General features: G+C 39.1%; 1 protein-coding gene across 1 annotated transcript; it reads right to left on the reverse strand.

Annotated features, from left to right (window-relative positions):
• Positions 1 to 251: 251 nt before the first annotated feature.
• On the reverse strand, positions 252 to 24,039 carry LOC128016917 (protein Dok-7). The gene is made up of 11 exons (XM_052601878.1): positions 23,923 to 24,039; positions 23,752 to 23,797; positions 22,041 to 22,271; positions 19,799 to 19,999; positions 14,592 to 14,711; positions 11,947 to 12,054; positions 4,713 to 5,542; positions 2,361 to 2,415; positions 1,917 to 1,997; positions 1,658 to 1,804; positions 252 to 1,338 (listed from the first exon to the last, which is right to left on the reverse strand). Exons 1-11 carry the CDS (start codon positions 23,974 to 23,976, stop codon positions 1,199 to 1,201), a joined length of 2,013 nt encoding a protein of 670 aa, XP_052457838.1. The 5' UTR covers positions 23,977 to 24,039; the 3' UTR covers positions 252 to 1,198.
• Between the last annotated feature and the right edge of the window lie 1,411 nt (positions 24,040 to 25,450).

Genomic DNA, 25,450 nt, shown 5'->3' on the forward strand with positions numbered 1-25,450 from the left:
TTAAATCTTTGACCCTGTTACTCATAACCAGTTTGTGATTTAATCTTCATATTGATAAAAATCCAGCATTGTAATGATTTATCAGGAATGTGAAAATAAATAATAGGATCGCTTTTGTACACATTTTACACATTTGATAAAAAAGCAAACTGGCCAAAACTTTTTTTACATGATGTAAAATGGTAGCTTTGCTGAGCTGCCATAGAGTGATAAATGGTTGTATGAAGCATTTAAAGGATGAGCAGCACTAGTCACTGATGTATCATTTTTATTAATACTGCTGTAGTGAATATATACATTTTCTGAAAATATTTGAACAAAAAGTATGATTCTTATTAAATATTTAAATGTTTAAATGTACAGAACAAAATTGGTCACAAAAGAAAGTATATATTTACAGTCACCAGTCAAAGTTGATGCATCTAGGGTATGCTTTCATATTTATATCCTTTCTCATTTTAATCATGGAAAATAATACAGTCATCCACAAATTTGTACATAGATTACAATGCAGAAATACAATTAGCATATACTGGAAAGCAATTCTCACCTGAAGGCCAATGTATAACCAAATATTTGAAGGCCCTCCTATATTTTTCAGTTTATATCTTGGTTGTATGTGTGCTTTTCCCATTCCTCATTTTATAGTTTAGATTAGAGTTTTTTTTTTTTTACATTAATATTATTTTTAACATTAATATTGAAAGTTTTATAAATGTTAATTTCAATATATTTGACTCATGCTGAGGCCCCCTAGTGGGCCCTGGACCCCAGGTTGAGAACCGCTGAGACACCTGCCAAATATAATTTTACTTTGCATTTTTTTCAGCATAAATCGAGAAAAACAAACATTGAACTGAAAAATGCATATGAATTTAATAATTTCTTAATATTTGGTATCTTCTTTGTTGATTCAAAAAGGACAAATTTCATGGAATTGCATGAACTTGTATGAAAGTTTGTGTAAAACCTGATCATCCACATTTTGTACTTCAGTGGACGCAAGGAAATTAAAAAATTATGGAAAAATTCTGCTCATGATTCAAAAAAGTGACCTAAAAATATGACAGCATCTCAAAATATTTTATATTAAATATATACATTTTTCTTTAAAAAAAAAAAAAATAAAATGTAAGAACTAGGTTTAAAAGATTTTTTTTCAATGTTGTCTCAGACGTTTTGTCTCCATGTTATATGTTCAGGTGAGTGTTCCTCTCCTCTTGTGTTGTGGGTTCTGTAGTCTCTCCTCTCGGCCCTGTACATGCTGGGCTCCCACCCTCTGTGCGGTCTCCTTCGCAGTGATGTCAATGTGGGCATATTTAGTACAGGAACCGACCGCTGTTTACAAATAATAATAAACATATATTAATATTAACAAATTATTTTTTCAAATGTGCAAGTTCCGTTCATTTGCCACAGGGTCCTTCTCTTAAGGATGGCCTTGTATTTATGTCAATGAACAAATCAGTGCAAGTCCTTGCACATAAAACATGGTCCGGTCAAAGTGTCTGAATAATTTTTGGTCCCAAATTTTTTTATCAATTTTACTGGTAGTCCCATGTATGAAGAATTTTTGGGTATAATCCTGCACCCACTAGTAAAAAAAAAATATCAAAAATTATATCTGGTGTCTGAATATGAGAAGAACACAGTGTACCTCTGCCAGTGTGACTTGACTCTGGAAGGTCCTGCAGATCCAGTTCCATGTAGTGCAGCTGGCCTTTAGACAAAGGACTGATGGGGATATTTATGTAGTTAACAGAATCACCTTGAAGTTTGTCAATGACGGTCAGTCCAGTCTCTCCTGCAAGACCATAACACAAACCCAATTTATGCGCAGTTACCAATGAAACCGAGTGAATGAAATGCAGCCATCAGATGGTGATATACTGTATAAGTAGGGGCATATCTATTACCGTAATCTCCAGCTCTGAACTGTGGCCACCTGGATGCATCAGTCATGTATGCCCTCTGCACATATTTGCCTTTTGGTTCAGCTGAGCAGGATAAACAAAAAAATTAATGAAGAGCTTCATATACGCTCCAAATCATTAAATTCTTAATCAGCAGAAAAACAATTGGACTTGGCATATTGCACACACAAGCATAAGATATCCAGTGACAAAGCATCACAATTTCTCCTCATGGTTACTATGTTTAGCTAGAACGTGACAATGCTGAGACTAGAATCACTTTATCAGTCGATACAGACACAGAGATCTGGTTGAAAGCTTTATGTACTCAGGGATGAGAGAGGCATGAAATGACATCCATGTATTGTTACCTGACTGAAGGACAGTGTCCTCGGAGGCCTTTAACGTCATTATAATTTTAAAACCAGATAAATGTATAATGCTCACCATTAGTTTGCTCTTCAGAACTGCTTCTCGTCTCACACCTGCTCCTCTGCTCCACCTACAACAAACACGAAAGAAATGTGGAAATCCCAAAGCAGCAGCAAACTTGTTTAATGCAGTATTTATTTTCTTTAATTGGCAAAGCCAGCCATTTCTGCTGCTTCTGTACATGACACAAATATTTCAAAGTCACTGTTGAACCAAAAATTTGTGGAAATATATAAGAAATATTTTTCTCCAGCATATTTCTCACCACTTCAGCTGTTGCTGTTTTTACTTCTTTAAATTACATTTTACAGCTAGCATTGACTGACTACACCAACACCCAACACAAGCCTGTGCAAAATATTGATTGCCCTGAATAGGAAAACGGTAGGATTTTTTGTTTGCCGTTTGGTCAAAGCAGGCTGTTTTTGTAGCTCAACCCGGAGCATGTGGTGAGATGACAAACACATTTAAATTCATTCTGCAAACTGGTTGTGCCTCCCTACTGATGCATCAACGTGATGGCTGAGCATGATCCAGAGACACAGACGGCTGGAACAGTCTTTGGATTTGTGCTGGAACGCTGGATTCGCTGATTAGAGGAGTGCATAACGAAACAAAGAAAAGAAACGGAAAACTGCTCATTCAACACTGCCCTGGGCTGAGTTTCCCAAAAGCTTCGTAAGCCTAAGAAGTTCGTAAAAACGATTGTATGACTGATCTTAATATTACTGTCTGTTTCCCAAAAGCATCGTAACTTAAGTAGCACTTGAAAATCATCGTAGATCTATGAGTGCTCTGGAGTAATCATTAAGCCCTAATTCCATCGTAATAAGACAGATTTATCTGATCATCTGAAGGACAATCGACAGATTACACCTTTAACTTGATTCAAGTGCAATGTGATTATAATATAAGGATTTGATTGTGATTTATTGTACACTTTATAACTTGTTTTATTTATTTTATTTTTTATTAATTTATAAATGAATTTATTAAAAAGGGCAGGGGAAATTGTAAATACACATTTAAATTAAATGACTGAAAAAAAATAATAGAAGTAATGTAGAAAATGTTTCAAAGACTGGGGGGTAAATATGTCAATGACTTGCTGAAGTGCATGAAAACCAGCTATGTATTGGACATGGAAATAACGTCTCACTGTCTCTCTCTATACTGTATATAAATTAATTAATTTAAATAAATGTATGCATTTAGCAGACGCTTTTATTCAAAGCGACTTACAGTGCATTCAGGCTAACATATATTACCTATATAAGTATATAAAGTATATTATATATTATTATGTAAAGTATATATAATATAATATGGTATTATAATTATTATATCCAAGTTGTCTGTCTGGAATGCAGCATTAGGATAACATCAATAAACAATCGTGTACTACATGGGCCATTATGAGCCATTCTATAAGGTGACATTTCAGCACTTGACAAACGGATAGCGACTCCTAAGTAGCACTTAAAGCACAGCTACGTCCGATTGCTTTACGTGCATTGTTGGGAAACGCATGTGAAACAATAACCAATGGTCATAAAATTACTCTTAAGCGCTAAGATCAATCATTATCAGGAAACCTGGCCCTGATCTGTTGCAAAAGTCTCATTTTGTTGGTGAAGTTTAGGTGTTCAAGAATAAATGGACAAAAGAAAAGCCACTGTATTTTGGAAAAGGTGTGTTTACGCAGTCCTTTAAGAGGTGACATTAATGCAATCCTATAATTGTCTTTACATACTGAACAACTCTACATAACTAACAAAAATGTGGAAACGCTTGTGATCAAATGTCTGGTCAAATTTCTATTTCAAATAATCGCTGCTCTTTTGAACTTTCTATTCATCAAAGAATCTTGAAAAAATAAATCTATTTCACAATAATCCACAAAAATATAAAGTACAGGCTATGGGGTAAATTATTTTGAAATGGTACTGAGTAGTGATGAGTTGTCATGATAAGATAATAATAATAAGAAATAATAATAAGAAATGTGTTTTGAGCACAAAATCAGCATATTACAATGATTTCTGAAGGCTCATGTGACTGAAGACTGGAGTGATGATGCTGAAAATATTATATAATATTCCATATTTTGCACTATATGTTTTTTCTAAGTCACACACACACACAAAAGAAAAAAACACTTCTTCCTGAAACTGAACTACACTGGACTATTTACTGCAGTTGATTCTGTGGGGGTCTTTCAGCAGCTCTGAATAAGTAATACAAGAAACTCAGAAAAAAAAAAACATTTTAATATAGTGTTTCATCCGAATCAGGTGAAAAATGTAAAATAGATCAGACGCAAAGAACAACAACAACAAAAAAACAATGAAAAACAAATCTTGTTACCTTTCCTCCCCCACAGTCGGGACATATGGTGGGATGCAACTGTGGTATGGTGGAACCTTCAGTGGGTGCTGTTCCTTCACCACACCACAGTTGCTCCTTCACAGTTTGTTTGGGGTTATCATCTGCAGGGATGCCATCTGGTCCCAAGGCTCCACATTCAGGCCTCTGTCCATGGCTTGTGGCAGTCCAAAACTGTTCCTGATTGGATGATTGGCGTTGTAGGAGCTTGCGAGGGATGTCATAATGCTGCAGAGGTGGGTTTCGTACCTGGTACATGGTGGCCTGCATTTGAGCAGCCTCTCTGAGTGGACACACACACAGTTTGTGCACAGGAATTAGTGGGATTGTTGGTACTGGAGTGTTGATAAGGGAGTTAGAGTTTGAATTGGAGTTTTGAGGAAGGCTTGTTAAGGATCCAAACTCATCAGTCTCTCCATGCCCAATATCCATACTACCAGTGTAGGAGGAGAAGTTTCCAGAATACGAAGAGTGGCTTCCAGTGGCAATACCGCTGTCTGTTGAGCTCTGGCGTCCCACCTCTTGAAGGCCTCTAGGGTGAGGATACTTGGATGGTGGACGAAGCCCTCCCATCATCACTCCATATAGACGGTCATCACTGGACGTGCTGACAGAACAGGCTGTACTCTCAGATATCGCAACCCCTAACAGGGATGATGATAATGACGGTTCGACAGGGGTGGGGTGTCTGACCGGCTCAGGCCATATCGCCAGGCGGCTTCCCAAGCTGTTCTCAGATAGGCTGGTCTCAGAGGAGCTGGAGATGCTCCAATCATCTCCTGTCAAGGAGTAACCATAACTGAAGGTGGAGGCTGACCAATTGTGAAAAAGAGAGGATGGGATTACCAAATGTTAGAGCTATACATCCATTTAAAACAGGAGTTAGATAAAAAAAACTGTTACATTTTGAGTTATATGAAAATGTTAAATTATTTTTTGGTGGAACACAAAGGAGAATTTTTTAAGTCTTTGCACCACATTTCTGTGCATTAAGTCTTTTAAAGTGGACATAACAAACACAATTTCTGCCAACCTTGTGTTAGTCTTGCGTACCTATAGAGTAGTATTGCATATCGGTAGCACTTTATTTTACAGTCCTGTTCCTCATGTACATACTATGTACTTATTATTGTAATTACAATAACTATGTAATAACTAGGTACTAACCCTGAACCTACCCCTAAACCTAACCCTACCCCATGTAGTTACCTTGTATTACCAGAACTTTCTTAGATAAATACACTGCAAGTACACTATAAGTACATCTAAGTACATGTACTGTAAAATAAAGTGCAACCTTCATATCTCTGAAGAGTCTTTAGTTTAATCAGATTTATAAAAGACAGATACAGCTCGTGTATGGCATCAAAGTACTGTGAGAGCTATAGAGAAAAGACCGCTCCGCAATGCCTTCGAATAACTCTTGCGGTACTTTAATGTCGAACACTGATCGATCTGCAGAGTGCCACTTCAAGACGAACAAACCTTTTTTTGCGATGATCTACAAAGCTGTGACATCGACAAAAAACAGGAACAAAAACTTTGACTTATATTTTTTTTTCTTTGGTGACACTGTTGATTTTGTGGTCTAAAAAGTCCTGTTCAGCGCTGCCGACAACTTCCGTAATCCGAATAAAGCATGTTGTTAGGCTGCCCTTGCTCTGGTTGATGTGTGTGCAAGTACTCTTCCGGGAGAAGTGCCAATACAAGGAATTCCATCCTTTAAGATGTCTTATATGGCCATACTCGTGAAAAAAAAAACTTTCCAAAACTTATTCCAACCCAGAAGGTGTTACGGATTACTCGGGAGGCTGAGGAGTAATAGAAAGATTGGTTTATTTAGGACACAAGCAGAGGAGCAGGTAGTGTTGGGTAGAGTGAGGAATGGATCCGTGATAGCTGGGTGAAGACGTCAGAGGAGGGAGGTGAACCACACACACTGGAGACTTTGATCTTCGGAGAATCGCTGGAGAGAGGTAAGTAGAGGAAGAGTTAGTCCTTAAGAGTTAGCATACAGGTAAGACCTTGTCGTGAATGAAACCGGACACTGACACTGAGTGTGTGTGTGGTATTTATGGTGCAGATGTGATTGGATAATGATGAGGGTCAGGTGGATGTGCTCAGTACTCAAGTGAGGGCGTGCGTTGTGAATGAGTGTAGGTGGAACCTGGCATGTTTGTAACAGTACCCCCCTCTCCACGGCCTCTTCCCCTGGGAGCTGGTCGGTCAGGATGATTGGAGTGGAAGGTGTCGAGTAAGTTAGGATCCAAGATGTCATTGCGTGGGACCCATGAACGTTCCTCTGGACCATATCCATCCCAGTCAACTAGATATTCAAGTTGTCCACCACGCCGCCGGGAGTCCAGGATGTCACTAACTTCATAGGCCGCCCCGTCTTCTAGGAGGAGTGGAGGGGGGCTTCGGTTTCTCCAGGTTCTGTTGAAGGAGAGACAGAGGGATGGTGAGGTTTTAGGAGAGACACATGGAAAGTGGGGTGAATCCGGTACTCAGGGAGTAATTGGAGTTTATAAGTAACCGCACTGATCTGCTGGAGGATGGGTGAATGGGCCAATGAATCTGAGACTTAGCTTGCGGCAGGGCAGGTGCAGGCGGATGTCCCGGGTGGACAGCCAGATCTTCTGACCAGGTTGGTACATTGGGGCCTCAGATCGGCAAAGGTCGGCTGTCGTTCTGCATCTGCGTAAGGCCCGCTGGAGTTGGTGGTGTGCCGCGTCCCAGACCCCCTCGCTCTCCCGGTGACATCCGAGGGTTCACCTGACCAGGGGAATAGAGGAGGTTGGTACTCGGCCCACCCAAGGAACTGGTTCCAGGAGTTCTGGTGGCCGTGACAGAAGGTACGGAGGAAGCGTCCAATCTCCTGGACCTTCCTCTCCATCTGCCCATTCGACTGGGGATAGTATCCGGAGGACAGGCTGATGGCCACACCTAGGAGTGAGTGGAAAGCCTTCCATACGGAGATGAACTGAGGACCTCGGTCCGAGACGATATCCTCTGGGATGCCAAAATACCTGAAGATATAGTTAAATAACAACTCGGCCATTTCCATGGCCGTGGGAAGACCCTTCAGGTGGAGAAGAGGACATGATTTAGAAAATCTATCCACTATGACAAGAATGCAAGTATTATTATCTGAAGGAGGAAGATTGGTAATGAAATCTACCCCTAGGTGTGACCACGGGCGATTGGGAATGGGCAGAGGATGGAGCTTGCCTGATGGAAGATGGTGAGGGCTCTTGGATATGGTGCAGTTTGTGCATCCTTTCACGTACCTCCTGACATCCGAGGCCATGTTGGGCCACCAGAAGCGTTCTTTAAGCAACGAGAGGGTTTCATTGACCCCTGGGTGACCAGTTCCAAGAGATGTGTGAGCGGAGTGAATGAGTGGAGTGCGCCGTGTCCTGGGAATATACTGATGTCCCGGTGGGTAACCCGGCGGGGTGTTCGTAGTAGGATCGGTAGGAGGAAGTGTCTCAGCGGACCAGGTAATAGGGGAGACGATGACCTTTTCAGGGAGAATGGTTTCGGGTTCTTCGAGATTCTCTTCGGGGGCAACACCGGGACAGGGCGTCAGCCTTTACGTTTTTCACCCCTGGGCGATATGAGATGGTAAAGTGGAAGCGGGTGAAGAATAACGCCCAGCAGGGTTGTCTTGGGTTTAACCTTTTGGCCACTTGAAGATACTCCAGGTTTTTGTGATCCGTGAGAACCAGAAAGGGGTGTTTGGCTCCCTCCAGCCAATGCCGCCATTCTTCCAAGGCCAACTTAATGGCCAACAGCTCCCGGTTGGCGATTTCATAGTTGACCTCCGCCGGGTCGAGCTTCCGGGAGAAGAAGGCGCATGGGTGGAGGTGACTGAAATTCTCCTGCTGCTGAGATAGGACCACTCCCACTCCGGTAGTTGAGGTCTTGACTTCCACGACAAAGGGTCGGTCGGGGTCGGAATGTACCAGGAGTGGGGTGGTTGTAAAGGCCTCTTTGAGGGTATGGAAGGCCTCTGTGGCGGCAGAAGTCCAGGAGAGAGATTTGGGTTTGTTACGGAGGAGACTGGTGAGAGAGCTAGTGATGGTACTGAAGTTTTGAATGAACCATCTATAGAAGTTGGCAAAGCCAAGGAATCATTGTAGTTCTTTGATGGTGGTAGGAGTGGGCCAATCTCTGACGGCATTCACCTTCCCCTCGTACATCCGGATGCCACTGCTGCTGATGTTGTCTCCAAGGAACTGCACTGTGGGCTGATGGAAAGAGCACTTCTCGGCCTTGAGGTAGAGTTAAAAGGCCCTCAGGCATAGCAGGACCTCTGCAACGTGGCGTTGATGTTCTGCCAGGCTCCAGGAGTATATGAGGATATCGTCTATGTAGACCTGGAAAACGGAGGGGGCGTTAACAGGTCCATACGGCATCACGCAGTATTCATAGTGGTCAGCAGGGGTTATGAAGGCAGTTTTCCACTCATCCCCCTCTCGTATCCGGATGAGGTTATAGGCGCTGCGGAGATCCAACTTGGTGAATACAGTGGCACCACGGAGATGTTCCAAGTCAGCTGGGACGAGGGGAAGTGGGTACCTGAACTTGCCAGTGATGTTGTTGAGAGCCCGATAGTTGATACATGGTCTTAAACCTCCGTCCTTCTTCTCCACAAAGAAGAAACTCGAAGCAGCAGGGGAGGTAGATGGACGAATGTAACCCTGGGCCAACGCCTCCTTGATGTATTCCTCCATGGCCTTCTCCTCCGGAATGGATAGGGGGTATATCCTTCCTTTAGGCACTGGTTCACCCGGCAGCAGATCGATGGCATAGTCCCACGGCCGGTGTGGAGGCAGCTTGGAAGCCCGTTTGGGACAGAAGACGTCACTGAAGGGGGCGTAGCAGGTAGGGATGGAAATGGATTGGTTTTCCACTGGGCTCTCTATTGAAGTAGAACAAACTGGAAAAGGTTCAGGGGAAGGTGTGGGTGGGACTGGACAACCTGAGATGCAGCTCCTGAAACAGGCATCGCCCCACTTCAGGACTTCACCCATTTTCCAGGAGATTACTGGATTGTGCTACTCTAACCATGGGCGCCCTAGAATAACGTCAGCGGTGGATTCCTCCAGAACCAGCAGATGGATTTCCTCATGATGGAGTAGTCCGGTTTGGAGGGAACTGGGACCCACACTACGACGTACACATCTTCTACTCAACGGCTTGCCGGTGATAGTGTGGACTTGGTAGGCTGACAGCGTTGCCGTGGTAGCGAGTCTGAGTTGGCGGCAGAGGGCGCCGGAGATGAAGTTGCCGGCTGACCGAGAATCGAGGGTGGAATCTGGAAGAGATATGTCAGTGGCAGTATGTGTCACAACAGTGGTGAGTGGTTTCATTTGGTATTTTGAAGGGAGAATGGCACTCACCATGGGACAAGGAGGACGCACTGAAGGGCATATTCATTGACAGACATTTTTCCCGGTTTGAGATTATACAGCTTCTCACCAATAGATGAGTCCCAAGCTGGTCTGCCAAAAACTTCTCGGAAATGGTCGATGAAGCTGGAATAAGACCGGATAACTGGGTTATTTTGAGTCCATATAGAATCTGCCCACAGTAGTGCTTTACCTTGCAGTTGAGAAATTACAAAGGCTACCTTGGCTCTCTCAGTTGGATATAAGTGCAGTTGCATCTCCAGGACCAGCGAGCATTGAAGGAGGAAACCACTGCACTCCTCCGCCGAACCAGAGTAGGGCGCCGGCCTGGCCATGGGACAGGAGTGAACATAAGGTGAGGAAGTGCTGACATCGTTGACGGAAGTGCTCGCTGGTGTTGGGGATGCAGGTGTAGCAGTGAGTGTTCTGCGGAGTGCATCGACCAGATCTTGAAAGGAATCTGTGAGGCTCATGCTTGTGCCTAGCGGATTACTCGGGAGTAACAGAAAGATAGGTTTATTTAGGACACAAGCAGAGGAGCAGGTAGTGTTGGGTAGAGTGATGAATGGATCCGTGATAGCTGGGTGAAGACGTCAGAGGAGGGAGGTGAACCACACACACGCACACTGGAGACCTTGATCTTCGGAGAATCGCTGGAGAGAGGTAAGTAGAGGAAGAGTTAGTCCTTAGAGTTAGCATACAGGTAAGACCTTGTCGCGAACGAGACCGAACGCTGACTGAGTGTGTGTGTGTGGTATTTATGGTGCAGATGTGATTGGATAATGATGAGGGTCAGGTGGATGTGCTCAGTACTCAGGTGAAGGCGTGCGTTGTGAATGAGTGGAGGTGAAACCTGGTGTGTTTGTAACAGAAGGGCTGTATTTGGCACAGAAATACTCTGTCATATGTCCAACTAGGCTAGTTTGTGAAACTTTGTCCATGTTTAGCATGAGGATCCAACACTTTAGCAGTGTAAAGAAGTCAGAATGCGTGAAATATAGTAGCATTAGACCACCCCTTTAAAGCCACATGACTTGTGAGAGTTCAGACTTTTACATCTATTACTACATGTTTTTCTGGAAATCTTTTGTCTGATTAGCCAATAGCAGCATTCTGTGGACAAGTATTTTTGAATAAACAATACGTTGGACCATGGTAAGTTTCATGTCTTTTATACCATTTTGTGCTCCCTTTATTTTTACATGATAAAATAATTCAAACTCAAATTGGTATTTCTTGCATGCTTATTTAATTATCTGGTAAAGAGATAAAAATGGTAGTATAAAGCCAGTCAGTCATCAAATAAATCCCTTCAGGATGAAGTTTCGGGCTTTACTTTGACTACATTATCCCTTACAAAACCTTGGCGTCTGACATATAATGATAATAACAAATAACAACCTTAATTTCCGTCTTTTTTCCCACACAAAGGATTTGAGTGGCTTTTATGTGAATGCTTTTATGATCATTTTATAGTGCTTTTATGGTCCTTTTGGCACTTGACAGACAGAACTGCTGCTGTATGGAATGAAATATGTAAAGATTCTTCAAAAATTACTCTTTTGAGATCCACTAAAAATAGAATAACAGGAGGATGTTATTTCATTACAGAATTTCATTATTTTATTTTTGTATGAACCATTATTTAAAAAACAAAATTATATATATATATATATATATATATATATATATATATATATATATATATATATATATATATATATATATACACACTTTTTTTTTATTTATAAAACACCCTCCCCTGTGTTTATATTTATTTGTATATTTTGGTGTGTTACTTGCACTGCTGTGGTGACTACAAATGGACAGCATACTGAGTCGTCTCTCTAGCTCACTGGTCTCCTGGCTAATCCTGTCTTCTATAGATGATGGGTTAGCACTGGGGTCTATGGAAACAGAATCTCATTCAATTTTAATTAAACCAATACAATGAACATTTATCATTCATACTCTCATGCACCATCATATATCCTCATGAACATACAAACGAAACAGAAACATGTACCAGACAGCACTGATTTGTCTCTGAGCAGATATATAATCCATCACCGTTGTATCACTGTCTCTGCTGGCAGAATTACTGGAGCCACTGACCACATTTATCAGTTTCCACTGGTACATCACAGACACTGCCACACAGCAATAATCTCTCACACAAGCACTCATGCACAAGTGCATCCACACTCACACCCGGGAAGCTTTGAGGCCTCCTTCTGAATAAGGCAGAAGGCTGGTAGTCATTCCCTCTCACAATAGGATTTATCAGGACACTGAACACAAAGTACTGGAATGAAACAATGAATCAGTCAGGGGAGAACAAAAATAAGTAAAGAGTCTCAAAAACACAACTAGAATAAAACAAAAGGAAAGGAACAGCAGAATATAGCATAGAAAAGTTAATATGGAGGCATAAAGACTCACAGATTTTGCAGTTTTAGTGGTAGATACTTTTGGAATCTTATTAGCATGAAAAGTCAATTTCAAGCTGGTCTAACATAGTGCAATGAACAAGTAATGCTATGGGCAGCAAATAGACTGAAAAAAATCAATATTTCACAAGCAAAACAAAAATTGCAAGCTGAAACAGCTTCACATGTACAGCAGAAGAACAGTCCTAAGAGTGTGAAGATAAAAAGCTGAAAGCAGTTTCTTTTTGCATATTTAAAGAGGCATGTCATTGTACAATCGATCTGCTCTGTGAAATTCATACGCAGATTACCGAATAAAGTGAGAAGCTGAAACAGAAGAGTGACTTGTACAAGTTATTACTGGCAAACTCTTGCACAAACTTCACTGAATATCTAAGGTTTAAAAACATCAAATACACTTAATTAATGACATCCAGAACAACTGCCCTCACATCTCAGTATGATGGAAAGACGAGAATTACTGTAATGTGGCATTACATTAATCTGAGAATTCAGAGAATGTGTTGTCATAAACACAGAAGTAAACAAACTTTAAGGCTTTTAATTAATATATTTAGACTTTCTTACAGCAATCACAGAAATGGGGAGAATTAATCGAGGAAGAAAGTACTGGGGGAAAAGTTTTCAACATGATTACAAGGCAAGCTATTATCACCATCATCTAAATTCTGCATAGAATGATTGTGTTGTCTTTGTTTTTAATCCACAGAGAAATAAAAAAAATATCTTTACGAATTTTGAATAATTATATTTTAAAGGCTGTGGTACACATCGTCAATGTAATGGGGTGGGGGGTGGGGGGGCTCCTGTCAAAACAGAAGTCTACACAGAATGGATCACCTCTGTAAATGCGTATGTAAATGAGTAGTAATTTTTTTCAAAGCAACACAGTACATTTATTACAAGGAACAGCCCTGGAGCAGCCTGGGCATAATGTTGGAGCTTCACAGACCAATCTTTGTAGGGTTTGAACTATCCTGCATGCTCTCTGACTATGTAGAAAGTCATTTTAACCACAGCTGTGCTAATTTTAGCTATGAACCACAGAAAAGCTTTAAGCCACTATCCATATCGTTCTTTCATGTTACCGACTGTATGTCAGCTCTACACAGGTTTCTGTTCACACGAATCATGACAGCACACAACCTTCCAGCTAGACTGTATCATTTTAGCTCAATATCACTGTCTCAGCAGCTCAATTAAACGATTCTCCATGTTCCAACATGGCGGGCTGATCTTTAAAATGATATGTCAAACCCATTAAGGTTTAATATACTATTATGCTTACATGGTAAATCTATCTAGGACCAATCAATAAACTAAATGTGAATCTTACATTGATTTTCAGGACAATAATTCAGTATTCGGGAAGTCATGTTGGGTTCCATTAAAAAGATATGCACTGTCATAGATATTACTATCCTCTGTCACGATGGAGACATTGAGTTCCTAGATTCAAAAAGCGACTGCCATAACAAAGAAAGACTTGTTAATTCACTTAACTTAATGAATATGTCTGACTGCAGCTTCCTGCTAAAGCTACAGCTAGATATAAAAATCTGCATGGGCCTTTTCAGAACAAAATAGATAAACGTTTAAACTGCCTCGTCTTGTTAAAATGTTACATTACTTTTGCTAATCCAATTTAAACATTAAATATAAATTGATTAGATCAGAGGAATCTATAAAATTAACTAATTTAACGACTCATTATTCTCATTTTTATATGAACAAAATTAGAGTCTCTGGGATTTTCCAAATATAAAACCAGAAGTCAGAAAACCAGTACAGTCAATCTGAGCAGAACATGAGTGTTCTGGAAGAGATAACAAGAGAGGGGGAAACTTGACACCACATATCAATCATACATAGAGCTTACACACAGCTGACAGCTCACGCACATCAAGCTAATGAGGCCAACAGTGAGGACATGGCAACTTTGAAATCTCTGAACTGAGATATTCCATAACATACCTCCAAAAATATAAACTCACCAGGCAGGACTGGATGCAGTCCAAACGGGCCCCTGCTTGGCGATATGCCACGAACGATGCAATCAAACAAAAAACTGATCTGTTTTCCTTCTGCACATGCTAGGAAGAAAACACCAGCCCCTATAGAGACAGAGAGAAGAGAAATAGCTCCTTAATGTCTGGAGCCTGTTTTAATCAAACCACATTATGCACCGTTCCGAATTCAGATTGATATTAATTGTCCATAGCACTGAATAGAAGATTGGTTTCAGTAATGACCACAAGATTATTACAAATGGGGGAACATCGAGCTATTCCTCGGAGCAGATGAGAACATTCACATTTCACCGATCTAAAATAAATTAATTATATAAACCAATTCAAGACAGTGGAACCAAGAAAAACTGTATGTGTTCATAAGTCATACAAACAAATACATCAGACATTTAAAGTTTATTGTAAAGGGTAATAGAAGACAGTGGTAGGTTACCACTAAAGAATGAATGATATGTTTTTTTCTGAACAATACAGATTATTTTTGTTTATGTGTGTTGTAGAACTGTAGGTTTTTGTATTATATTATCCAGATGAATGGAAGTTAAACAGAAGTACACCCTTTGAAACAAGGGGTGGGGGGCGTAAAGTTTATTTTTGCACATTTAATTGAGCATAAAAATCTGCTTTGGTGCCCAAACCTCCTCCATACAAACGTCTATAGAATCTACAAATCCTGCAACACCTTTCAAACTAAATTAAGTGCTGGCAAAAGCATAGCTGAAAGTTACTGAAAAACAAAAGCTATTTAAGAGCCTTGAGGCTTCAACTACAATGGGAAAAGTGGGGTAACAAAGATCTTATTTGCTGGAAGATGCATTAAAGGAATACTTCAACCAAAAATGAAAATTTGATGTTTATCTGCTTACCCACAGGGCATCCAAGATGCAGGTTACTTTGTTTCTTCAGTAGAAAACAAATGATGATTTTTAATCTAATGAGAATCTATGAGCGTAAAAGAAAACATGCACAGAAAAATCCAAATTAAACAATGTGGCTCATGGCGATACATTGATGTGTAAAGACAGAAAAAGATCGGTCTGTGCAAGAAACTAAACAGTATTTTTTTTTTACTTTACCTCTGATTCACACAATGTCCGAACTGTTAGAACTATTGTGGATTCCGATTCGTGAACGAATTATTCCATTTAACTGGTTCTTCTTAGTGAACCAATTGAACCAGTTCACCAAATCGAACTGAATCATTTGAAATGGTTCCCGGCTCAAATAAGCATTAATCCACAAATTACTTAAGCTGTTAACTTTTTTAACATGACACTCCCTCTGAGTCAGAATAAACCAATATCCTGGAGTAATTCATTTACTCAAACAGTACACTGACTGAACTGCTGTGAAGACCGAACTGAAGATGAACACCGAGCCGAGCCAGATGACGAACGAACACGCCCACTGCTGGAGCAGTTTTCGTTCTCGAGTCAAGAACCGGTTGCATCTGTTTTTTCGGATCACCAGTACACTGAACCGAGAATCGTTTCTGTCGGACGCGTCCGATTTGAGAACCGATGAACTGATGATACTGCGCATGCGTGTAATTTTTCAAGTATTAAACATCGGAAAGTGTGATAAAATAATTTTTTTTTAAGATGAATGTTTCTAATCTGTATATAGTAGATTATGTATATGCCAACGGGGTTTTCAGGGAAATTGGACAATAATTAAGACTCTAAAGACTATGTTTAATAGGAATAAGGGATGATTTATGAAATATCTGTACTGTATTTATAGTTAATGATGACACATTCACAAATTTACTTTGTAGTAAACAGAACATGAACACGATTAAAGCAGCTGATTATACTGAACTGCAGCACGTGCCGGTTAGAGCGATTCTCGTTCTCGAGTCAAGAACCGGTTGCATCGGTTTTCGGATCATCAGTACACTGAACCAAAAACCGTTTCTTTCGGACGAGTCTGGATGAAAGGCAATCTGGCGAAACGTAAGTTCATTTTATAACAAATACATGTCAATGGATTATGTTTAGTAAGTGGATCATGGTGTCTGCGCTGATGACACCTAATTTATTTACTTTATATCTTCAAGACTTAAATCCTCGTATGCACATTATTGCTGTTACTATATTTGGGTGCGTTGCTGCAAAACTTAATTGTAAACTTTTCATGATTATGAGGTTTTTAACTGACTGAAGTTATGATTACTGACTTTATATATTTGAATGTTTGATAGACTTGATTGCGTCGAGCATAAAAGAACCGGTGAACCGTTTTTTTTTTCAACCGGTTTATTGAATCAAACCATCCGAAAGAACCGGTTCGCGGAAAAAAATTGAACTTCTCATCACTATTTTGAATGTGCTTTACAGCAGCAAGCGCATGAGCCATTCTTCTTTTTGCATTATGGCGGATCGCAGGTTTATAAGTGCATTACTGCCACCTATCTCTCAAAATTCTATCTACAATCTCAATTAGGAGTGTCAGTGGTCCACTTGAGAGATAGGTGTCAGTAATGCACCTATATGTCTGCAGTTCGGACATTGTATGAATCAGAGGTGAAAAAAAAATTGCACAGACCGATTTTTTTCTGTCTTTACACATCAATGTATCGTCATGAGCTGCAGGGTTTAATTTGGATTTCTCTGTGCATGTTTTCTTGTACTCTCATAGATTCTGTTACCATTTGCCATGCATTGTACGACAGAGACTGCAATGATTGAAGCTAAAAATCATAATTTGTAATTTGTGTTCTACTGAAGAAACAAAGTCACCTACATCTTGGATGCCCTGTGGGTAAGCAGATAAACATCACAATCTACATTTTTGGGTGAACTATCCCTTATGACTATTTTTTCTTTGTAAGACATGATAAGGAAAGAGACTTAGACATGGAGGTAAATATAGTCCTGACAAATCCCTAAGCTTCACTGTGGAGATGGCGAGCAGTATAGGAGTGACAGTCCATTATAAAAATAACCATAACACCCTTAGCTCTTGGTTGCATAATTCATAAACACACTGGCAGGCTATTAATACTTAAGACATGTGGCCATGACTGTGGCTATTAAACATGTCAAGAGAATAAAAAGGCCTTTTTATAGTAAAGCTTTAGTTCCTATATATATCTTATATTTTATTGTTAATGACGTATCTGATATATGTTAATGACTGAACATATATATATATATATATATATATATATATATATATATATATATTAACAGTTAGCCATATACTAACAGTATTTAATAAAAGAAACCTGTATCCCAGTCCAAAACGTGAATTTTCTAATACACTTCACTGTTTTTAAGGATTTTTTTTTTATTCGGTATATAAAGTTGTACAACTAAAAGTATGGCTCAGGTTCAACATTTCTAATCAGGTTAAGATCAAACACTTGCAGAAGCTTGTATATAGATTTGCATTGTCAGTTTAAACTTGTTTTAAATCTCATGACATGTTTTTTCATTGTTGATGCCAGCCAAATTGTTCCACAAATGCCCTTCCTGACAGCAGGGACAACAGTGATCTACAATCTGTCCAAGTCTGTTGACAAACTAAGCCAGTGAACATACTCACACACGTTCACTCTCTGGAATCAAGTGAGACAGCTGACACGATCACTAATTGCAATACCAGAATGTGTTTTGTCACCGCGTGTGGCCTGTGACATTGAATCTTGCTATAAACAGCAACAAGGCCATATTTTCTATTTAATTCACTCTGTCCCAGATCAACCAACTGCTGAATTACTCTAATGGCAGTGGGAGGGACACGACCTCTGTGTGGCAGAGAGCAATCAGAGTCAATGGTTGCCAAACTATAATGAAGTGACGCACTGGCTAACAAATACACGCCCCAGACAAGATAATTATGGGAAGTTGGCAGTCTTAGTATGCATTTCTTTGTCTGATTTTGTGGATTTCCATTTATTATTTTTTTTAATGGATTTTTGTACATTTTTAAAACATATAAGGTGTAAGTAATGGTTTTAAAGCAGATTTTAATTCTATTTTTTTTAACATAGTTTACATATGAATTTATATAAATTAATTCATTATTAATGATAATATTCAAATAAATATTTAGTAGGGTTTTTTTTACATTTAATTTTATAAAAATATTCAAATATTATTATTTAAATATTGTTAGATTTATATATAAAATATAGCAATATTTAAATACAATATGCCAATATATTTAAAAACATCATATTTATAACTATAATAGTTTTTAAAGATGCATATCAAAATATTTAAATAAAATTATGACTAAATATTACTGTTTAAATTATTGAAATATTAGTACGAACATGCATGGAATGTGTAACTTTTCTAAATGATAAAAGTTAATTTTATGATTTTCAGCTTTTAGTGAAGTTCTGCAGGTGCAGTTTTGTGCAGAACAAGATGTGACTTATGTTGTACTAATGTACTTCTACAGCAATGAGCGGTACGTTTGGAGTCTGGTGTCCGATATAAGCACCCCGCCCACTCAAGATTCTCCACTTGGCAGGAGACCTTTCACATGCCGCCTCACTGTCTAAACACATAAAACTGCCCAGAGTTCCCTGCACAATGCATTCAAACAGCATCCAACAAACATCCTGAATACCATTAGGAGTGACAGATTAATTACCCTGATTATAACTACAATAAAACACACTTTTTCTGTTGTGACACAGCTGTCACTGTAAGGAAGTTTCATATAAGATGGAGTGTTAAAGCTGCTGGAGCTAGAGAACAGCTGCAGATGGATCTGCCAGAGAGGCAGCTGGTGGATTTCACTGGTGCTAATGCAACATCTTATACTGGAGCACATCACAAATTACCACAATATGTGTGTGGGTGCACAAAAATTAATGTGTACTGATTTTAAAAGTATGGGTGAGCGAGAAAATGAGGCGGGTTGAGTGTGAGGTTATCTGATTCTCACATTTACTATTGCCAAACACCTCTGAGCTACTTCCACCGCAGGGAATATCACTAAAACCAAGTGAAAAAGAGTCAGAAAAGGAGATAACGTTGTTCAAGAACAAGCTGCACATTCAACTCAATCAACATGGGTTTCTTCTCAGTGAATAATTTCTGAGAATCCCTTTGCATTTCAGAAAGATCAAGTGTTAAATTAGAGATTTAACAAAGAAAAGAGCAAAAAAAAGAAAGAACAGCACTGAATAAAGAAAAATAACTTGAACTTACAGTAGCCACATCTTGTCCCTCCCTCAAAGACAAATCCATTAGGAACGTCACCATAACGCCTCAAGTCTGACATTTTCCATTGGCCGATGACAGTTGGAGGGAGGTCTCTGGCGATGACAAGCAAGTTGTTGCACAAATGCAGCGAGGCGGGGCCACTTTCTAGTCTGGTACCAGGCTGGACATTGACGTTGAACCTGTGGACTGAAAGAAAGACAACTTTGAGATGAGCTTGTTATCACAGTGCAGGGTCTTAAAATGTGCGCATGTCAACTGCAGTTAAAGCAAAACAACTGTTCTTGCTATAAGGAGAAAGTATGTTAAAAAAATCCCAAAATGTATCGTACTGTACACAAAAATATTTGTTTTTCTACAGTTTTAGTAAATTTCTGCATTTCAAATAAGAGTAGTAGAATAATGTTTTTTTTTTTTTAAACCAGCATATTCTGGAATTTGGTTATATGCCTCGTAGTCCAATATTCTTCTCATCACATTTTCTTTGTACCAAGAGTTCACAATTTCAGTCAAATTGGAAATGGCATTTAAGATACACCTTTGGAGTACATTTATTTAGAGTTCAATACATAATTTATTGGTCATAATTTATGAATATGGTGTCCAAATCATTAGAAAGAAATACCACAATTTATTACAATAGAGACAAGTAATCAATACATTGCAAGCAGGCATAATTAATGATACAGTATGTGTGTATATGTCTTGCATCAGGAGTGGAATTAATGTTATTTTTACTTCATGACTCCTATTCCACTGCATACCTTGTCAAACGTAATACACACATTCATATGTATTACATTACAGAATTTAGCAATTCTATACACACTCTCACATCTCTATCCACGATCAACCAAAACTAGGCAGTGTAAAGTCACTGATGCATCAGTCATGATCAATGTGAGGTCACTTGCTACAGAACAGTGTGTTCAGATAGTTTAGAAGGAAACCGATAAGAGCAACAGAGCAGAATGAAACATCAGCACCATCTATCATCGTTCTGACTGGCTTGAAGCAAAACGAATAAACAAACAAACATGGGACCTGCAAATCAAGGAGGTATCAGAGCAGAAACCACCCATGCATTCATAATCATCAGCATAACAGCAGCCAAACGAGCAGAGCACAGAGAAACATCAGTCATAAACAAGACTATGTCATTGCCATTCAACATTTTAGATGCATAAATGGAAATGAAAATGAAAACTTTCATTTGAAATAACCTCAAGTCATCTGAACCAAGTTTAGGAAACTACATTTTATGTTTTTGAGTATGTGTTACTCTGTCAAGTGCATGTTCTGAGCAATCTTATATAGTATCACACATCACAGGGTCCAATTATAACTGCACTGCTTTCTCAAAGGGCACGACTTGAGAGCATATGTGTAAGTGTGAGAGCGAAAGAGTCAGCCGTCTGGGTGTAGGTGTATGTCTGTACGTATAAGTGTAATGAATGTGTAAGAATATGCAATAATTATGTTGATGAATCATTTAAATAACTGTCTGTGATAAGTGCGCGTGTGTATACAGTGAGTCCTTAGCCATCTTCAAGAATCGGCTTAAAACACATCTCTTCCATCTTTATTTGACCCTCTAACTTTAACACTCACTATTCTAATTATATTCTTTAAAAAAAATCTAACTACCTTTCTAATCTTTTTGTATTCTATTTTCTTTTCATTTATTATGCAATTGTATATGTGTGTGTGTGTATGTGTGTGTGTATGTGTGTGTGTGTAAAGACCTCTAACTAGCTTGCCCTATTCTTTTTTTTATTCTATCTGTTTTCTTTTTATTTATTATATTATTTAAAATCCCATGCTACATGTACTGTGTTAACCTAACTGAGACTTGTTATGGCACTTATATATCATTGCTCTTTTTGTTGTTTTTGATTGCTTCCACTGTCTACATCTGTAAGTCGCTTTGGATAAAAGCGTCTGCTAAATGAATAAATGTAAATGTAAATGTATACACATACACATATAATGTTGCGGTGTTGGTTTTGTCCTTTTGGGAGATTGATAGCCCCCAGTCACTTTGAAAAGTCATTGGATGGCTATGATACGATTTTTCAAATAAACTCTTATTTTGTGATCCACAAAAAACTAACAGCATGCCGACTTGGAATGGCATGAGGGTGAGTAAATGATGACAGAATTTTAACTAATGCCCATTTTCATCTGATCAGTGCACACACACACACACATGCTCTTCCTCTCCTCTCACCCTCTCCAAGGCTGTAGCGGATACGAGCATCCCAGGCCAGAAGAGACACTTTTTTGTCGAAGCCCAGCATGACAGACTGGCTCAGGCAGAGCAGACTGAGCACGTAATTCACTCCATCAAACCCCTGAAGAGCCTCCAGCCCATAGATATCCCTCAACGTGGCCTGACTCCTCTCCCGCTGTCCTTTACTCTTCTCTCCACGCTCCTTATACACCAGCAAGGACAGGCAGTCTGAGACAGAGTCAAGATTACAAATTCATAAAACATCAGAAATGCATCTTACACTAACAACTACTATCAAAATTTACAATGATATTACCATGTTTTCTGAATGTTCATAATATCATCAAAGCTCTGTGGAGTTCATACATATACCAGCATTCATGTTAAATAAAACATGAATTACTCTGTTGCACCAAATTTACAACAGTTGGTATAATTTGCATAATTATCAGGAATCACAACTGACAAAATAACAGATGTCTGGGACGCAATTACTGAGCAATGAAGTATAAACGGTCTCTTTCCATAAACTAGTGTTGATTGTGTGACAGCGTTAAACAATCATCTCTACAACACCTACTTGTTGCCTGTTTTGCAAATGTGATGTTTAGTTCTTGTGCTTCTGTGAAAGAGAACAGACCCCTACATCACCAGACTTCTAAAACAGTATGCGGCGAGTCAAGCAGCTGTCATAACACACATCAAAAGACACAGAGATCCATGAAAGCAACTGGAGACTAACCTATTAAACAATGACAGCTTCAGACCGCAGAGATCCAAAACTGAACTATCCGCTAGCCAAGTTCACCTAGAGAAGTTATGTAAGTGTATGACAATCATAGGAGAGACCAAGGCTATGTTTTAATTCCAAAATATATTTTTTTTAGTTTATTTTAAATGTAGTCACATACCTTCAGGTTCTGAGTGGGTTACCAAAAATATTTCAAACATTTTAACATTATTAACCAAGATAAACGTTGATTGAACAACACTTTCGATCTATACTAACAACAAAAACTGTCTAAATGGAAACTTCCACTAAAGTACAATACACTGAATAAAAAAAATGAAAAACAAGTATAAAAAGTAAAACAATTATGAAACACAAAATAATGAATGAAAGAACAAAAAAATAAGTAAGGTGTTTTATTGTGCAGCTGATATGAAGTTATTGATTTCACTGTCCAATAATGGCATTATTGGCCTATATGTATTGTGTAGCATTTAAAATGCATTGGTCAACATACACTATGGTAAAAATCTAATAGTATTGGTTTGTTGGATTGTAGATAATTCACCAAAAAAAATTTGAAAGCAACATACAAAACTACAGATTTGTCTACTGCATTTGTGTAACGGGAAAACGTCTGGGAACGCTCTTGTGACAGCTCACTCTTTATTGTACTACAGTAGTACACTTTTGAAGTGCAGGCTGCATTGTTACTGTTGGTGCAAAAACAGCTCGAGCCAGAGAGAGTGAATTGTGACATCGTGACACGTGCAACGAGTGTCATTACAATCTCGTTCATAACATGCCTAACATGGCTACCTAACATACCGTCACGAGAAGAAGAAAAACAACAATGACAGCGCTTTGTCAGGTCTTTGCTAAGTAGAAAGTACGTTAATGGAACAAAACAACCATTTTATTAATTTTTATCATCTGAATACTGCTAAACAACTGCGTAAAAGTTTTCCGAGAATTTACCTGCTACAGGAGAAGGTTTCCGAAGAATCACCCATCTGTTTTTCCACTGTTAACGCGGGGAAACAAAACAACAAACATAAATACTGTTCGTAGCTATATGCAAACAAAGATTCGAGTTTTTGAATAATAATGAGCCATACAGTAAAAGTAGTTTGGGTTGCTTTGAACCACCTTTTTTCCCTCACGAAGTCTGACCTGTCCCTCTACGATAACCGTATCCGTCATCTTGTGTCATGCTTCCCTAGTCCCGACAGTGAGCGGTGCGCGGCTGTGAGTGAGTGAGTGAGTGAGGGGGTCACTTTCAAAATAACCTCGAGAACTGCCTGCACTGGAACACGCACAAACTCTCTTTCACCCACAGAACTCACACACGGACCAACCTCTTAACACAGACCTACGTACACTACAAGGAAAAGGTTTTTACAGTTGTTCATTGGGTCAAGGTGGCAAGTTTAATGCTGTCAATTAAATTTACAATACCTGGCCAAGAGATACAAGCATTCATGCAAGGCTCAGACAGTCAAGTTTGTGTTTTAATAGACATGTAAACAAACATGGCATTATGTGAACTGCTAAAATAATAGTGGATAATCTCTGCAATGATAAAACCGTTTAACCATATAAATGAAACTCTTAAGGTGACCCTCCCTCCTGCATTTTTGTGTAATATCCCGGCAAATGATGTGACTGAATAGAGGCTTTCCTTATGCCTGTGTAATTTAAAATGCATTTACTTGAAATAACCTGATAGCAAAACACAATATTCATGAAATTACATCTATATATGCATGTCCATAATAGATGCTTTCTTTCTAAAGTGATCACAAAGTGCATGTATCATGAAAATGGCAATTACTGAAAAAGACAGGTAAAAGCTGTGGTATTTTAGGGCCCTAATCAAACAAGCAAACGACAATGACCATATTAGTGCATATTTGTACAAAATGTCAGATGTTCCCCTCTTTCCATTAAAGCACAAGATGCTCTTCTCAAGATGGATTCTCGTTATGCTGGATAACATGAATCTTGAGGTTGTGAACTTGACTGAAAGAGATGTGTTAAACTAGAAAAAATGCTAAATAGAAGCATTTCCAGGGGTCTCTGAGATTCAGACCCCACTGTATTTAAATATGTTTTGATTTATGAAAGGTGAATGTGGATGTAGGATATATAACTCTAAAAGGTATATATGTGTGTATGTGTGTGTGTGTGTGTGTGTTCTTTTGTGGCTTTGTATTGAAAAATCAGCTGTTTTGACATCTTTTTGTATTTTGTTCCACCATGGAGAGATCAACAAATGGAGAAATGTCTGCTCCTAGACAAGCAGTAACCTTTCATATGGAGAGATGGGGGAGCCGAGCGAGCACAGCTGCCTGACAGGGCTAGGCTGGGGTGAAGTTTAGATGAAAGACTGAAGGTAGTGGGTGTCAGGCTATTGGCAGCAGTGTAAAAGTCAGAAATGGCATCGTATTGGCAGGCAGCAGAGGCGTAACATGAGAGAATTCCAGAGGTTAAAGACAAGTCAAGCTGAAGCATTTTGAAAGCACTCCAGGGGACAAATAGCAGATGCTAGTAGAAGGAGTGTAGGTAGTTTGTGTAAGGAGCTGAGAAGACTAGTGGTTGAGAAAGAGTCTTATTGTCCTTTGTGAAGCGTGAAGCTGTAGGACCAGTTGAAAACTGGGATGTGAAGCATTTTACA

The sequence above is a fragment of the Carassius gibelio genome, chromosome A1 (genome assembly GCF_023724105.1).
Source record: "Carassius gibelio isolate Cgi1373 ecotype wild population from Czech Republic chromosome A1, carGib1.2-hapl.c, whole genome shotgun sequence".
Lineage (NCBI taxonomy): Eukaryota > Metazoa > Chordata > Actinopteri > Cypriniformes > Cyprinidae > Carassius > Carassius gibelio.

Excerpts from the sequence above, each read along its gene's own strand:
- LOC128016917 (XM_052601878.1), bottom strand. The coding sequence starts at position 23,976 with ATGACGGATACGGTTATCGTAGAGGGACAGGTCAGACTTCGTGAGGGA. Across the intron at positions 12,055-14,591 it reads ACTGCATCCAGTCCTGCCTG|ACCCCAGTGCTAACCCATCA; the intron begins GTGAGTTTATAT and ends CTGTTTCCATAG. Across the intron at positions 1,339-1,657 it reads GTCAAGTCACACTGGCAGAG|CGGTCGGTTCCTGTACTAAA; the intron begins GTACACTGTGTT and ends ATTTGTAAACAG.